At 46.8% G+C, this 15,419-nt stretch overlaps 1 protein-coding gene across 1 annotated transcript in view; it reads left to right on the forward strand.

Annotated features, from left to right (window-relative positions):
- The first annotated feature begins 208 nt into the window (after nucleotides 1–208).
- The window catches only part of PID1 (phosphotyrosine interaction domain containing 1), a 78,874-nt gene continuing 63,663 nt past the window's right edge, over nucleotides 209–15,419 (forward strand). Inside the window, exon 1 of the mRNA XM_042878521.1 lies at nucleotides 209–272. Within this exon, the coding sequence (XP_042734455.1) occupies nucleotides 243–272 (30 nt within the window). The 5' untranslated portion in view covers nucleotides 209–242. The remainder of the gene's footprint in view (nucleotides 273–15,419) is intronic.

The raw sequence follows: 15,419 nt of genomic DNA on the forward strand, positions 1-15,419 counted from the left end.
GGAGACCGCAGGAGGCCCCCGGAGCTCCGCGCGCGCTCCCTGCTGCCGGCGACGCCCGCACCGCGCGCACCGCTCCACCGCCCGCGGCGCCGCTGCTGCTCGGCTCCGCGCGTGGCGCCCGCCCCTGCGGTGGCCACGCGTGGGAGGAGCGTGGGCGGAGCGGCGGGCGGAGCGCGGAGCGGAGCGGGCCGGCAGAGCCGCGCTCAGCGCCCGCTCGGCAGCGCCTCCCGCCGCCCGGGACCATGTGGCAGCCGGCCACGGAGCGGCTGCAGGTAGGCGCGGGTGGGCGAGACCGCGGGTGGGCGGCGGGGCTGGCGGGGCGTCCATCTGGTCCCTCTGCCGCCGCACCGGGACTTCGCCACAACTTCTTCCCGGCCCGCCGGGGCCGTGCCGTGCCGCGCTGCGCGGGGGCCGCCCCGCTGCCGGCCGTTCCCACAGGGGCTTCGGCCCCCGCCCGGGTCGCCGCGGGCTCGGCGGGTTTGGGCGCGGCCGTGGGCAGTGCCGGGCGGGGCGGGAGCGGAGCGAGGCCGAGGGTGCGGAGCCGCTGCCCCCAGACGTGCGGGGCCGGGCAGCGCGAACCGCCCGGCCGGGCGGCAGCTCTGCCGTCTCTTCTTGACGTCCGCTTTTGTGTGTGTCACCGTATAAATAAAATCGGGGTGAGATGTGAAACAGGCGCAAAGCGAGAAGAAATCAAACTCACTTTGTAGTTCCGCTATGTCGACTTCGTACAGTTTGCAGAGCAAGTGTCTGCTGAGAGACAAGCGGACGTTCCGAGCGAGAGCGAGGTCTGACTTAGCTGTGTGCCGACAGCAGGTCTTCACTGCGTCGGCGAATGGAACGTAGAGTTTGCTCTGATACGTGCAAGCAGGGGTTTGCTTTGAGTTGGTTCTAGAGCCAAGCTGAGGAGGTCTGTGAGCTGCAATCCCCACCAGCTGGGAACGAGAGCAATCGTTTTCCGTGAAAGGCACATTTTTCTCTGAGATGAGGAACTTGATTTTAGCAGATAGGAGCGATGGTTGATGGATTTCAGCACAAGTGTTATGTAAAGGCACTATGAGCAGTTTGTTTCCCTGAGCTGGCCGGAAGCTGCTGGGTACCCCACAGAGACAGAGAGGTGACCCAGTGTGGAGTGGGGACCCTGAGCCCGCTGTGGGGCTGCTGCACCTGCTGGGGGGGATGCTGCAGGAGAGGGACCCGAGTTGCACACAGCACTTAGGGTGAGAGAGAAGTGGAGCAGGGCGAGGGAGAAGGGGATCGCTGGGTCCATAGTGACGAGCTGCCTGGGTTGCATGGCCTGGCTTTCTGCCCCTTTGTGCACTCAGGTACTAAAACTGAGGAGATTCAATGTAACAAACAGGTGACACTGCCAACGTGAGCATTGAAGACTAACAAGAACTGGGTGCTTACGCTATGTAGAATGAAGTTATTGGTGTGATCTTATTCAGCTTCCTGATGTGTGTGCGTTGCGTTACATTATGCCACACCTGTGGGCATGACCACATGCTGTGGGGAACCGGGGCAGCTGGAGGGGGACTGTTCAGGGAATCTCTCAACAGTGGAGGTCCATAGGCAGGGGAGGCTGTGCCCTGGGAGGCCACTACTTTTCAGTGGGCACCCACCTGTGCACCTTGCTGTTGTTTGGCTGTAGCTGAAGGCTCTGGGCAGCCCAAGTCACCCTAAAAGCTGAGTGCATGTACGTGCAGTTCTTGTCATTGGGAGCTGCTGGGGAAGCATGTAAAGAGCTGTAGGTGATGTTAAAAAAACAAGGCAGCACGATCCAAACCTGCTGTCTTAAGTGATGTGTTTGGCTTTTGCCAGTTCCTGGAATGGGAAGAAGGGGAAAGTCTTGGAAAGCCACAAGAAGCCAGCCCTTAGGAGTTTTGCACTCAGACAAGAGGTTAAATAGCAACGTGGTGAGCAGTGGGCAAAGTGAGTGCAGTGCGTGCCACCAAGGAGGAACGGTGCTCTGAGTCACTTGCATGCAATCTCATAATTGAAAGTTGGATCCTAAGCCATGTACATATGAGCCAGAGTTGCGTGGGCGATAGACTAATATTCCCAATTTATTTGAATGCCTTTTTCTGTTTCATTTTTAATTTGAAATGCTGTCATTTGCAGTAGCTTGATCTCTGTGTCTGTCTCCAAGAAGACCTGTGTTGTACATCACCAGACTGGCCAGAGCTGCTGGCAGCACTGCCTGTCCTTCCCATGGGGAGTTGCGCAAGACCATAAATGCGCATTTTTTCCCTTTTTTCCATGTCAACATCTCAATCCAGTTTCAGGTGTCCCATGTTCTTCTCCTTGTCCCAGGCTGCCTATCTCTTACTGCCCACATGATGTGAAACAGATCTCTGTGCCACTGGGTGCTGAGTGGGGCCCCTGCTTCCCTGTCATGATTGGGAAGGGTGCTGGGCATGGGATCTTGACTGCAGCAAGAGATTCTTTGGATATGGTGGTACAGGGTAGAGTTGGTGCCTTGCACTCCGTGTTCACATAATCTACAGTTACCATTATGCCAAGTTACAGTTAAGCAGCTGTGTTCAGGGATGACCATAGCAATTCCAGTGCTGTCTTTTGTAAGTTGTTTATCAAACTGATGTATGAGTGCAGGAATTGTGGACAGGGGCCACTTGCTTGATGTTTTCATGTGTTCTATATGATGTCATTGTGACCCAGATGCATCTTCCATCAACCTCCAGCTGTAGCAAAATGCAGGTTTGTTATTAGTCCATGCTATAGTACCTTCCAGTAATCGAAGGGGATTGGACTTTTTACACATTCTCATAGTGAAAGGACAAGGGGGAATGGCTTTAAACTTAAAGAGTGGAGATTTAGGTTAGATGTTAGGAAGAAATTTTTTACTCAGAGGGTGTGAGGCCTTGGCAGTGCTGCCCAGACAGTTGTGGATGTCCCATCTCTGGAGGAGTTTGAGGCTGGGCTGGATGGGGCCCTGGGCAGCCTGAGCTGGTGGGGGCAATCCTGCCCATGGCAGAGGAGCTGGAGCTATATGATCTCTAAAATCCCTTCCAACCTAAGCCATTCTATGATTCTATAGCTCTGTGCTAAAAAAAAATTGCAATGAAAATATTTTCATCTTTCTCCGTATTTCTTTTGGCCTGGTTCAGTACGAGAGTGTCTGAGTTGGCTGTGGAAATGGCTGCCTGGGTCAGCCCTGCCCTGCCTGCTGAGGACAGCCGAGATGGACACCTGCCTTGTTCTGTGTAGGCATGTGTTGTTTGTTGTTGTCTCCTGCCTCTGTTGTACATAGTGTGTAACAGGGCTGCATGCTTCAGGTCTGAGGCTTCTCATGTAAAATATACTCCAAATATACTCACTACTGTCAAGTTTCATAGTTTGTGCTGAACTTTTTGGCTTTGGCTGAGCACGTACAAAAATCTCAGCAGGCTCTCAGTGGAGTACCTAATGGAATTCAATGGATTTGAAGAATAAGCAAGAAAAATGTAAATATCCAGGTTTCTGGAATTTCCTGGAAGATACAGTACCAGTTTTCTTCAGCAATTATTTCCCTTTCCCTTTCCTTTTTTGCCATTCTTTCTCCTATAGTGACATATCAGTCTCAGGTATTTTCTCCAAAGTCCGTGGGACCATTACTTATATGGGACACTGTGGGTATCAGTGGGCTCTAGTGTGGTGCTTAAAAGAGCTGTGATCTTGAAGCAATATAGGCATTAAAATTTCCATGCTCAGTTTAAAAGAGATCATCTTTGTGGCTCTTATGAAAACTTTTCCTGCTCTAATTTCTGTGGTAGTGTTGCTGGTTTGTGTTCAAGCAAATACTGGGGGAAAGCAGCAGACATATGGGTGCCCCAGCTGCCGGAGCCGGCTATGGGATGCAGTGTGCCTGGTAGCGCTGCTCTGCTGACTTGGACTGGCAGGCTTAGCTGTGGGTGCCCTGTGCCATCTGTGTGTGGGCTCACTGCGGTGTTTGTGGCAGAGCACCACGGTGGTCGCAGGCAGGGCTGCCTGATATTTGTCTTAGTGTGTGTGGAGATGTCCTTGGTTGAAATAAAGCTGAAACTCTTTTGAAATCTTTATTTAAAATCACTTTCAAATGTACCCTCCATGCCTGCTTTGGGATGTGGGGGTTGCAGATGGGATTTTGGAACTGCTGGCCACAGTGCTGCTCCTGTGAGGGCTCAGAAGTGTTTTTTGAAAACAACCGAGGTCTTAGCAGAGTTCCACTGGCCTGTCTGTGAGATGACTGGTATTTGCTTTGAAACCTAAATTTTCCTGGAAGCTTGATGCCAGACATTGTTTCTAGATAATAAATCCCGGGAGGTGCATAGTTTCCGAGTTCAGGCCGTCCGTAAGCCCTGTTTATAAGTCTCTCTGCTTCTCTTAGCACATGTGGGCAGAGGATCACTGTGTCCAAGTACATTTTCTGCAGGAGCCAGAGACACAGCAGTGCTGTAACCCTGGCCATCCCTGTGCAGAGCTGTGCCAAGCCCTCACTGTGGGGATGGCTTTTGCTCTTGTTCTGTGCATGGCACTGCTGGTGGGCTCAGAGCAGTGGCACTGCCTGCTCCCATTCTATACTGTGCTGCTGCTTGTTTCAGATGCTTTACTTGGGTGAGTGGTTGCCTCTGGCTGATCAGTCGCTTGCTTCCTGCCCCATACCACTGGGAGGGGCAGCCAGAGAAACTCCTTGTCCCTACGCTCCCACACCATCCAGCAGCTGCTGAGGCTGAGTGGGGTTTGGTGGGTCGTCTTCATCTGTGTGTGCAAACAGCCTGGTGGGGATTCTCCCTGCTCACCTGGAAATTTGATCCTCTAACCAAAGCCTGCAGTTTTGGGCTGTTTCTGGGTAGAGATTTAATAGCACTTGGCTGCAGTATATTCTCATGCTATTGGAATTTATTTATTTCATTAAGCATAGTTCCGAATGTTTTCTAATGCACTGTGAAATACAGTGAGAAGTGGTTGCAGGTAGCTGGGTGTGACAAAGTGAGTTGAATGATGCAAGGCAGGATGCTTCAGGCCCTTCTTTGCTGGGGCATGTTTGACTCCTTGCACTCAAATGCTTAGTTTGGTCATTCTGTAACATGTGCAGCTCTTGCAAAGTCGTGGGGAAATATGTTTCTGTGGAATTGCTTTCTGACCATTTTTGAGTTTCTGATGTTATTTAACTCGATATCATTTGGACATAGTGATAAAAACTCAGCTATTGATCAAAGTCGGTGTAAAAATGGGTGCTGGAGTCTTGCTGCATGCTCTCTGCCCCCTGTGAATGCTGCCTTCCCAGGCGGTATTGCTTGTTTTGTTATGATTCCTCGTGCCCCATAACCGTGCATTTTGAATCTGCTGATATATTTGGACTCTGGATTGGCAGACTGTAGCTAAATACATGCAGATTATATGCCTCCACTACTGCCCAGGATACACATCAAACACCTTTCCTGTTTTGGGAACACTGAAACCATTCCCTGAAGAAAAGCCGGCTCTGTACAGAGCTCTGTGTGCGGTGACTTCCAGGTAATTGGGTTGCAGTGTGCGTCTCTGCCACCAGTTTTATGGCAACGTCTCTGCATCTTTTTAGATGCTATTGGTGCTTTCAAATCAACTTCTCATCTTGCTTTTATATTTGCAGTGTTCAGATGCACGTCTTTAAAAAATGCAGGATGCAGTCAGTCGATACTGTTTTTTGAAAGTTTTGCGGCATATGGAATAACTCCTCTTTAAAACAAACACAAACAGATTGTAAGTGTAAAGCACACAAACAGCTGTCTAGACGGAAACTGCTGCAAGACATGTATAGCAGGGCTGATACTACTACTGAACTCTGGTTTTATTAAATATTATGTCAGAAGGAAAAAGTGAAGAGTATTTGAAATTTAAGCTTGAGTCATGTGGATGCAAATGTTCAGGGAGTCTCACAGCCCAGTTTTGGCATCATATGGCTTCAGGAAATCTTTCAAGGGATCAAAGTTTTTATACCAGTTTGCTACTATAACTTTGCAGCAGTCAGAGATCTTTCAAACAAAGCTCAGTGAAATGCAGTAAGCTCATCTGGCACCACTTAGCCTGTGCCTTTTTTCTACGTTGTTTATTCTTTGTAGAAAATGAATGGCTCTGGAAAAATGCTAATTTTGGGAAGCATTCTATGACCAAAAGAAAATCAAAATCAGCGACTGTCTTGAGGAAGGTCCTCTGGGAAATGATCAAGGGTTCATTTATAGTGTACTACTAGTTTCTGTTTATGAAGCTGACAGCCTGTTTGATGACCAAGACAAATAAAAAGAAATTAAAAAAAAAAAAAATCAATGGTTTCCTTGAAGAAAAGCAGTCACAGCCCAAAGCATTCAGTCTAAATAGTTCTGGATTTTAACTGCTTTGTTGTTTTGTTTTGTTTTGTTTCTTTCTGTTCCTTGATGGCGGTCAGTAGGACAGTTAATAGCGGCAGGTCCAGAGCTCTGCCCTTGCCTCCCACATGTGGTCTGCAGCAGGCAGGCCTTCAGTGGGGCTGCAGAGGCTTCGTGCTTGGGTCTGCATGGTGGTGGCTGCTGGGTGAGAGCCCAGCCTGAGAGTATATGGATGTGGAGCTGGAATATCCCTTCTAGCAAGATTTAATACTCTCTTTCTTTTGCACAGTGCTTTCATGTATAATAATTGAACTTATTTGCACTTCAAATAATAGATGGAAAGTAACAGGTGATGTTATTATGCTGGGCTATTCCTGATTAAGTGCATAAAGCACTTTGAGCAAAGATTTTGTATGTGGGAGATTGTAAAGTGTGAAAAGACCAAACTTGGTCTTTCATAATTTATTTTTCTTGCTGAATGTTGAAAATGGAAAATCCTTATGCACAACATCTTCGAGGGATAAAGGAAAAAATAATTAAAGTTGTGTATTGTGTGTGGGCAGTCTTTCACTCAGAGGGAGGTGAGGCGCTGGCACTGCTGCCCACAGCCCTGTGGGTGCCCCATCCCTGGAGGTGTTCGTGGCCAGGCTGGATGGGGCCCTGAGCAGCCTGAGCTGCTGCTCCACCTAGTGATCAGCATCCCTGCCCATGGCAGAGGGTTGGCACTAGCTGATCTTTGTGGTCCCTTCCAACCCAAGCCGTTCTATGATTCTATGATTTTTGATATTTGATATCTCTTTACTTTAATGATGGCATTTCACCAAAATTGCACACAGACTCAGGAGGTTGATTTCAGTGTGCTGCTCCTTACTTATCTTAGCAGTTCAGTGCTGGCTTCTGAAGTGTTGGTCTTTGGGAAGAACCTCAATGCTTGTTTTCATTGGCAGCATTTAAAAAGTAACTGTTTTTTTCTGATGAGCCAGTTATTGTTGGTAACAGCTCCAGTGCGATTGGGAAACTTAAAAAACTTTGCCATGCCTACAACTGGCCTGTCTTCCCTCACAGCCTCTCCTGCCCTCCTGTGCCAAGCACTTCAGGTGTGGTGCTGAAGCCTGGCTCTGGTCACAGGTCTCCTCTGGTTGTCCCACTCCCCCTCTGGCTGCCTAATGGCTTTCCAGGCTGCCTAAACTGTCACCCACCTCACTGAGGGACAGTTAATGACTGAACTGTTCTGTGAGTGCAGACTTCTCAGTGCTGTGGCACTGAAGCTGCCTCACCCCGCCGTAGTGTTGTGTCTGTGCCTTGCCGGATGGTTTTCAAATGTCTCCTCACGTGAAAACATTTTCTCCAGAAATATTTGATGAGAGTTGCCAAGAACACTGAAAACAGATAGAAAGTTAATTAAATGTCCTGGAGCTCAAATTGTGGCCGCTTCTTTCTTCCTGCTCCAGGCTCCCTCTGGGTTTGAGAGATGGATATTCCATACATTTTGTTTCAAGTGTTCAAAATTTACCCTGGAGTACGTTTCCAAGTATTCAGAGCCTCTGTCTGAGGCCAGGCTTTTCCAGAGAGCTTTTTACCCAGTGGACTGAGCTCTTTTAAAAAATCTGGCCACTTATTCAGTGCTTGGAGAGGAGAAGTCATGTTCAGAACCTGGTCCCACTGGTGAAGCAGCTTCCCCGATGGTCTTGAATTGGATCTACTCCCAGCTCCACTGGGGTCAGTACCAACATTCATGGGCCTGACTGGGTTTTGGGGTAGCAGTTCTATGAATTGGGCTGTTTCAGGGGATCAAGAAGGCTTATTTTGGGGGTCGAGGCCCAGCACAAGCTTCCTCACACAGCATGTTGGTGGATGGCTGCGGAGGTTTGCTTTCATCTTTCAGAAGATTGTCAGGGAGGAGTCAAAGCCAGGAGGGGAGAACAGATCTTGGCGGTCTGGTGTTTGCAGCTAGGGACTTTCAGAATGTCCAGGGGGCCGAGTGAAGTTTTCATGGGGTTGTGTGTGAGGGGACTCAGGCACTGTTGCCGCCTGGTACAAATGCAGCCAGGTTGACATGTTTCTCATTTATAGCTATTATAAGGCAGAAGTGAACCCAGACCTAGCAGCACTTGCATACATGTGTGGAATGTACAGTGAGACGTTTCTGTGATGTTTGCCTGGCTTGCTTATTCCAAAGTATCCATGTTGCTTTCTGTGCATCCAATTCCAGCAGGTTGAATAACAGTAAATCAGTTGTAACCATATACAGTTGTATCTATAACTTAGAACAAAAAAAAAAGTAGAAGCTTGAATCTTGTCTCAGTGTCTTTTAGGAGGAAGCTGTACAGCATGGGTCTGTGCAGGCTTCAGTTTTCACAGCTGGGCTCTGTTGTTTGGGTTAGGATCAGAAGGAAAGATATTCTGAAAATTTACGCTTTCTTCTCTACAGCTTTGCTGAAAGGGGCCATTGAACTTGGTACTGTGTGTTTGGGAAAACCCTGGTAGTAAAGACAGCGTTGGTGCCTCCTGCTAAAAGGAGCCATGGAGTAAGCAGCAAATCTATGGACTACTGCCTAAGCTCAGCTAGCTCTGGGTTCAGCCTGCACCCTGCCCTACTGCTGCTACTGGCTGGTGCCTTGGGTTTCCCTGAATGTCAGCACGGTTTCCTTGCAGCATCATCACTTTCTAGGGAGAAGTGCACTTACTCTGTGGTTGGTCATCTTTGCAGATAGCAAGATGCTTGTCTGTCTCTTGTTTGGCTGAGGTAAACTGGCCAGGGCTGAGGAACTAGGTGAGCATGGATTTAGGAAGGGTAGGGTTTAATCCTTACTTCCAAAGAAATAAAATTCTTTGAGAAAATCACAGGAATAAACCAGCTAGGAAGTTGGCGAGAAGAAGAGGAAAAAAACCTAATATCACATGTGAGATGGGTGTTATTTACAAATCTGTTTTGAAGCAGACTTGATGGTTTGGAACATACAGAATGGTATGGGTGTTCCTGGGCTAAGTGCTACCAGGATTTGATACTTTGCTCATTGGAGTATCAGAGTATCTGTTTATCTTCCACAACTCTAGGTCCAATGAAAATAACATTTCTGTTCAGCTCTGAAGAATGTAACTCCACCAATTTCACTTCGTATGTGTTCTTGGTGTTTTTTTGGAGGACCAAATTCACCCTGCAGAAGACCAGGTGCTGACCGGTCATTCCCCTAGCACCTGGCGTGGGTGTACCCTAAGTGAGGAAGAGCTCAGGTGCAGCAATGCCAGATGAGCATTGGAGCATGGCATTGAGGCCAGCTGATAGCAGCTGCACGCTGATTTGAGATACTTGATTTGGTCTCTCTCATGCTGATGGAGTGTCAGTGCCGAGGTCTGTGGAATGGATTCTGTTTTCTACAAGGTTGGGCAGTCTGATTTGATAAATCAATGCTAAATCACTTAGATATAAGAGTGCAGCCTTATCTCAGCACATAGGGATATGCCTTTGAATCCCATTAACTTTTATCTTGCCATTTGAAATGGCAATATAACTTTTCAGTGGTTTATAACGAATGTTAGGAAGTGTTTTCCTGTGAGTGACTGTTTTGTTTTGATTTTGTGCTTAAAGGCACTAAAGAGCCCTGATGTGTAACATTTTCAAAGGGCAGTGTTTTAACCTTGTACCTCTAAAATCCCTACTTGATATGGAAGGAAGAATTCCACGTTTCTAAAGGTTGCAGGAGACATGTTGGGTCCTCTTGCTGCCTTTTGCTGTCTTCCTCTTTCTGGTTGCTTTGAGGCTGCACGTGGCTCCCTGTGCCTCACCTCTGCAGTCCCACAGCTTCTGGCTTGGGATGCAAATTTGCAAGGAGTCACCCCATTGCAAGGAAGTGGGGTTTTTCTTTTGCTCAACAGCTGCCACAGATAGAGTTCACATCACATCCTGGTGGGTGTCAGAACTGGGTGTGGGAGATGGCTTGACTAGAAACACTGGGATTGTGCAGGGTCTGGAGAGGCAAAAGGCAGGCATTCTGTGAGGCGCAGTGAGCCTTGTGCCAAGGAGCCTGCTTTTCATAATCAAAGGTGAGGTAACTGTTTAACCGTTCTCTCCTCAGCTCCATAAGGAAAATTGTTTCTGGAGGAATGGTGAGTTCTAAGTGATTGTCGCAGTGTGATACAGAGAAGTCATTGCTTGGAAAGAACGTTCTGGCTGAAGAATTGCACCCCATGGCCAGAAGAGATGCTGATGGGTGTCTCTGAGCCCAGGACGGGGCTGCAGTGGAGTCTTGATTGATGAAGGGGTCTAGGCATCTTTAGCAGCATCAAGAGAGGCTTTGGACCAATGTGAAATGCTTCATGAATATGTGGAGCTGTTGAGTGTACAGCAACTGGATGTTCGCTTGTGGAGGAGCCGCCAACTGGGGACCAGTGGGGTCTGGGGACAGCCTAGCCCACAGCCCTGTCGGCAGAAACCTCTCATTGAAGCAACTCAGTTCTGGCTGGCTACAAGAAACACAAATATTGTTAAATGATTTCCAGAGGGCTTTTATGTTGTCTTTTCAATTTAGGATTTTTATTTCTCAACAGCAGAAGTTATTTGTGGCTGCTTACATGATATTAGAAAAATAGCTTCACGCAGAGTGGAGCATTAACCAGGGAGATGTCCGTAACTGGTTTGTGCTGCAGCTTACTACGCCGGCTCTGAAAGTAACAGTCTGACCTTTAGTTTCTCTGTTATGGTTTGAGGGTTTTCTTACGTGTATGTGAAGCTCTCCAAGATAAACGAAGTGAATGTGGTTTGGCATTTAAATCACTGATGTTGTATCAAGCTAGAGAATTTCAGAAGCCATTAGTGTCTAAATATATGTCATTTTGTTCATGTGGGGATAAACTTTGCCCCTGTCTATCTATCTGCAGATCTTTTTTTGGTCCAAATTCAGATCTTGATAATGTCGGTATAAATCTAAATGGCGTTGCTAATGTCACAGGAGCTGCTCTGGATTTCTTCTTTGAGAAGGAACTGTGTGTGTATTTCAGAGCGTCCAAATTGTACCTGTTTTTTTTTTTTTATTTCTAAGTAGGTACATGTGACTGTGAAAGGGTTCAATGTCTAGGGAAGCCAGACTGAGCGTTTCTGTATTACTCCTTTTGGAACGCGTTATGTTACTGAGGTCATTTGCGACTGAGCCCTGTGCTGTTTGGATAAGGGGCTGTTACGTATCCGACCGGAACGTCTGTGTCATGCTGTGAGCTTGGAGCTGTTTGCTTTGGGGTGGGGGGAACCACTTCACAAAATTTTTGTGGCTGTGTTAATAAACCTGGAACTCGCTCAGCTCCATGATGGAAGGGGACGTGGTTTGGGGTCTGCGGGTGCCGTGCTGGGTCCCAAGTGCAGGCTGGAGCATCCCTGGCTCCTGGCCCCTGCTGTGCCCACGGCTGCCTCCTGCCCTCCCCTGGGCCATGGACTGCCTTCAGCAGATGTTTTCGGGTTTCACTTGAAAAATGTATTTCTCATGTGTGAATACAGTCTCTCTCTGATGCCTTTTCTTATCTTCATGTTTTCTCATTAAATTTTCATCTGTTTGTTCTTCAAAGAGTTTAAAATGCCAACCCTGGTTCTCCTTACAGAGCTGAAGTCAGTGAGCAGTCTGCCTCAACCTGAGAGAAACGCTCTTCTAATTTTTTCTTATTCTCAAAACTGTATGAAGGATAATAGGAAAGTGCTGGCATATTCTTCCCTAATATTCCAAAATTGATCTGGTTATTTTTTAGGTTAACATTTGTTGCGTGTGTTTTGAGTTTTGAGTCTTTTAACGGGGTTGGTCGTTGTTAATCATTGCAGCTGTGCTGCAGAGCTGTGGACAGCAGAGTTGTTATGGCTGTCTAGTAGTTTCCAGAAAAATCAGAGTAGCATCTTTGTAGCACCCCAGTTAGTAGGTGTCTATAGGCAGTGGTATGGGTTGACTGAAGATAGGGAATCCTTTATTAGAGGTGAGCACTGCTCTGTAATTTGCTGCCTGGGCTGGCTGCTCCACGGGGCTTTTTACCTGATCCTGTGTACTAACACAGGGCTAACTCTAGGAAATGTTCAATGCTGTTCTGCATTGTAGGCCTGGAAGTCAACAGAGAGCACAGTTTGTCTCATTCATCTTTGTATCTTGCAAACTAATTGTAAGCAAATAAAATAGAGCTAGAAGAGAGCATGTGGAGTCTAAATCAGTTCTCAGCAACATTTGGACCAACTCACCTGGTACCATGCTGTTTTTCTGATGCAATTTTACTGAACTTCCAAGTGGTGTTGAAATGCTGTGTGTCTATCTGCTGGGACCTGGGACAGACAAAGGCTGCTTGGTCTTCACCATATAAGCTGCAATTGGAGTGAGGTGATTTCAGGCAGTTCTAGTTTCTAATGTGAATGTTTTGATTAATAACTAGTTAACCCCCCGTTAACCCCTACACCATGTGGTTAGAAGCATAAACATTTATTCCTGGAATGTAGCTGTAGATACATGTTAGGATTAATGCTAAATTGTTAGTATTTAGTACTTAGTTTAAGTAAAGTCAGTCAGACTACTTGCTTTCATTATATATATACGTTTTAATTGGCAAAAGACGTGTGCACAAACAGGGTTCAGATGGCCAGAGCCTCTGGAATCTCATTATCTTAATTGAAAAATGTCAGCCTTTGACATTAATAAATGATTTAGCTAGCACATGATTCAGTCACCGGGGAGAAATGAAATTGGCTGTTACAGCCATCCTTCGCTTCTAGATGATAATGATAAGCTACAGCCCACAGCTCTTCAGAATTAATAGCTCAGGGCTTAGGACATTATTTTCATATATTAGAACATCTCAATTTCATTACATTTGGTAACATTTTATTCTGGAATATTGTTACACAGAAAAAAAAATCTGGAAGGAGCACAGGGGACATCCTTCTGGATGCTCTAATGTTGCTGTTCAGCTTTTTACAGTCAGCAGATGTGTCGCCAGTGCTCAGTTTCGTCTTTTCCTTAAAATCGAGCTGTGTTGTTTCTGTTGCACTGTGAGCAAGGCCACTCTTTGCTTACTGGAGGAACTGAGTTGTGGACGATGTGTGGGGATTAGCTGTGTATCACACTACTGCAGTAAACAAGTAACTAATTCTCATCCAAGTGTACACTGTGCTCTGTGCGTGGATTTTATGGAGTCTTCTGGAAAAGAAAGTATTTTTCTGTCTAAAAAGCATTTCCTACCCACTGACTAGCTGTAAAAGGAACAGCTTGAAAATATTTCCTGGCTGAAGGGAAAGCTTGGTGCATACTTTCGGTTTGCCATTGTGGTTAACATCAGTATGTGTTTTTCTGGCACTTCTTGTTTTCTCCTGTTTTATGGACCTAGTGTTAATAAACAGAGGTACAGAAATAACCAACCTGCTGATCTTTTCTTTTGGTATCACTGATGCTGAGATTTTGGAAAGGGCAATCTGAAGATGCAGTCTTGGCTCTGATCCAGCCTGATCTCTTGTAAAATACTGACTGCCTTGCTGCTGGAGCAGGGGCCTGAGCCTTGTGGTTTGGCTGGCTGGCTTTTTGTCCTTTAGGACTAGAGTACTGCAAAATGTAGCGCTGGCATGTAGAAGAAGATATATAGGTGGGGTGAGGGGATGTGTGCCACCTGTTTTGGAGGTCAGCCAGAGCAGATGAGTGACAGAGATGTCCTCATATGCACTTGAGTTTTGAGCAGGGGGGTGTGGACAAACTGTGTTCTGCTGTCGTTTTGTTGTTGTGCCATCCTGCAAATGGCTACATCATTTCATGCCTGCTTTCCCTGCTGATTCCTGGTGGAGATGTTTGCCTGCTTCTAAGTCATGTGTCGCTTCAGCCTGACCCTCATAGCTGGGAGCTTTATTAGAGCCTTGTTTCTGTGGATGTGTGATTATGTGCAATTTTCTCTTAAACTGTTGGTGTTTTTTACCCACATCTGTTAGTGTAGCAGGCAATGTCTATAACACTGATTCTGAAACCTAGAGGCAAAGAGGAAGATTCCTAAATGTTCCTGCACTCTTTCAGTTCTGACTATTTCCATACTAACAGCTGTGTGAAACCCATAAATACATGCTGTAAATTTGTTCTCCTGTGTTGCAGAACATCGCTTAGCAGCTCGGGCCTGCGAGTTACCCATGCTCTGTGTGTTGGTATGCAAGTGCGCTGTGGTTAAATTATCACAAATCTGGATCTAAAACAAGCTGCAAATAGAAAAGCCATGCCAATCAGAACAATGAAAGGAGGGGAAATGCTCCTAATAAATGCAGAAGTGTAATAGTAAATATGTGCGCGTTTTTACAGAAAAAGCAGGGCTCTCACTTCTGCACAATTTCAGCCATGTGTGTATTTTTAATGACAATGAATGAGCAGCCACTCGTGCCAATAGGGCTGTGCTTTGAGTGTGAAGTAAGGCCTAATTTCTTGCAGGGCAGCATTTGGTTTTTGCTAAATGCTAAATCTTTCAGTGCACATGCATCTCTTCCGGAATTGAAAACATCTTTTATTTATTGGGTTGAGCTGGCAGCCAGCACAGAAAGCAGTCTGCATTATGTTTATCAATCCATGGAGAAATCCAGTTCTGGAGAGCTTGCTTTTCTTCTGCCAAGAGCATCAGTGGAAAGTTTAGCCATCTCGCACTATGATTTAAAATAATTAAAATACGGCCAGTGAGGAAGGCGTTTAATTCATTAAATAAGGCAGAGAAGGCACTGGTAAGTTGAGCGGCGTGGGTTCCTTATCCCTGTGCTTTCTCTGTGCTGGGCGGTCCCAGCCCTTGGGCAGCCTCTGTCTCTGGTGAGGCTGCAGCTGGATGGGAAGGCTTCATCACATGTGGAGCTCCTCTGCTGAGCTATTACCTGTAGGCTGTTTGGGAACTCTGATTTAAACCATGCTGCTGCCTATGCAGAGTCTATTCAGTGGAAATAAGCCGGCTAATCCCGACATGTTCGTTAAGCTATACTGTTCATTATAATTAGCCCGATTTAAGCTTTGGTGTATGAGTGTAGAAATAAAACAAAATGGGTCATGATCGTTTCAGGGTTAGGCTGAAGACCTCTGGTACGGAACTGTAAATAAGCCCACAGTGCTGTGTGAATGCTGGAGGGCATTA

This window comes from Lagopus leucura, unplaced genomic scaffold (assembly GCF_019238085.1).
Source record: "Lagopus leucura isolate 7727_CA_CO unplaced genomic scaffold, USGS_WTPT01 Super-Scaffold_100021, whole genome shotgun sequence".
In the NCBI taxonomy this organism is placed as follows: Eukaryota; Metazoa; Chordata; class Aves; order Galliformes; family Phasianidae; genus Lagopus; species Lagopus leucura.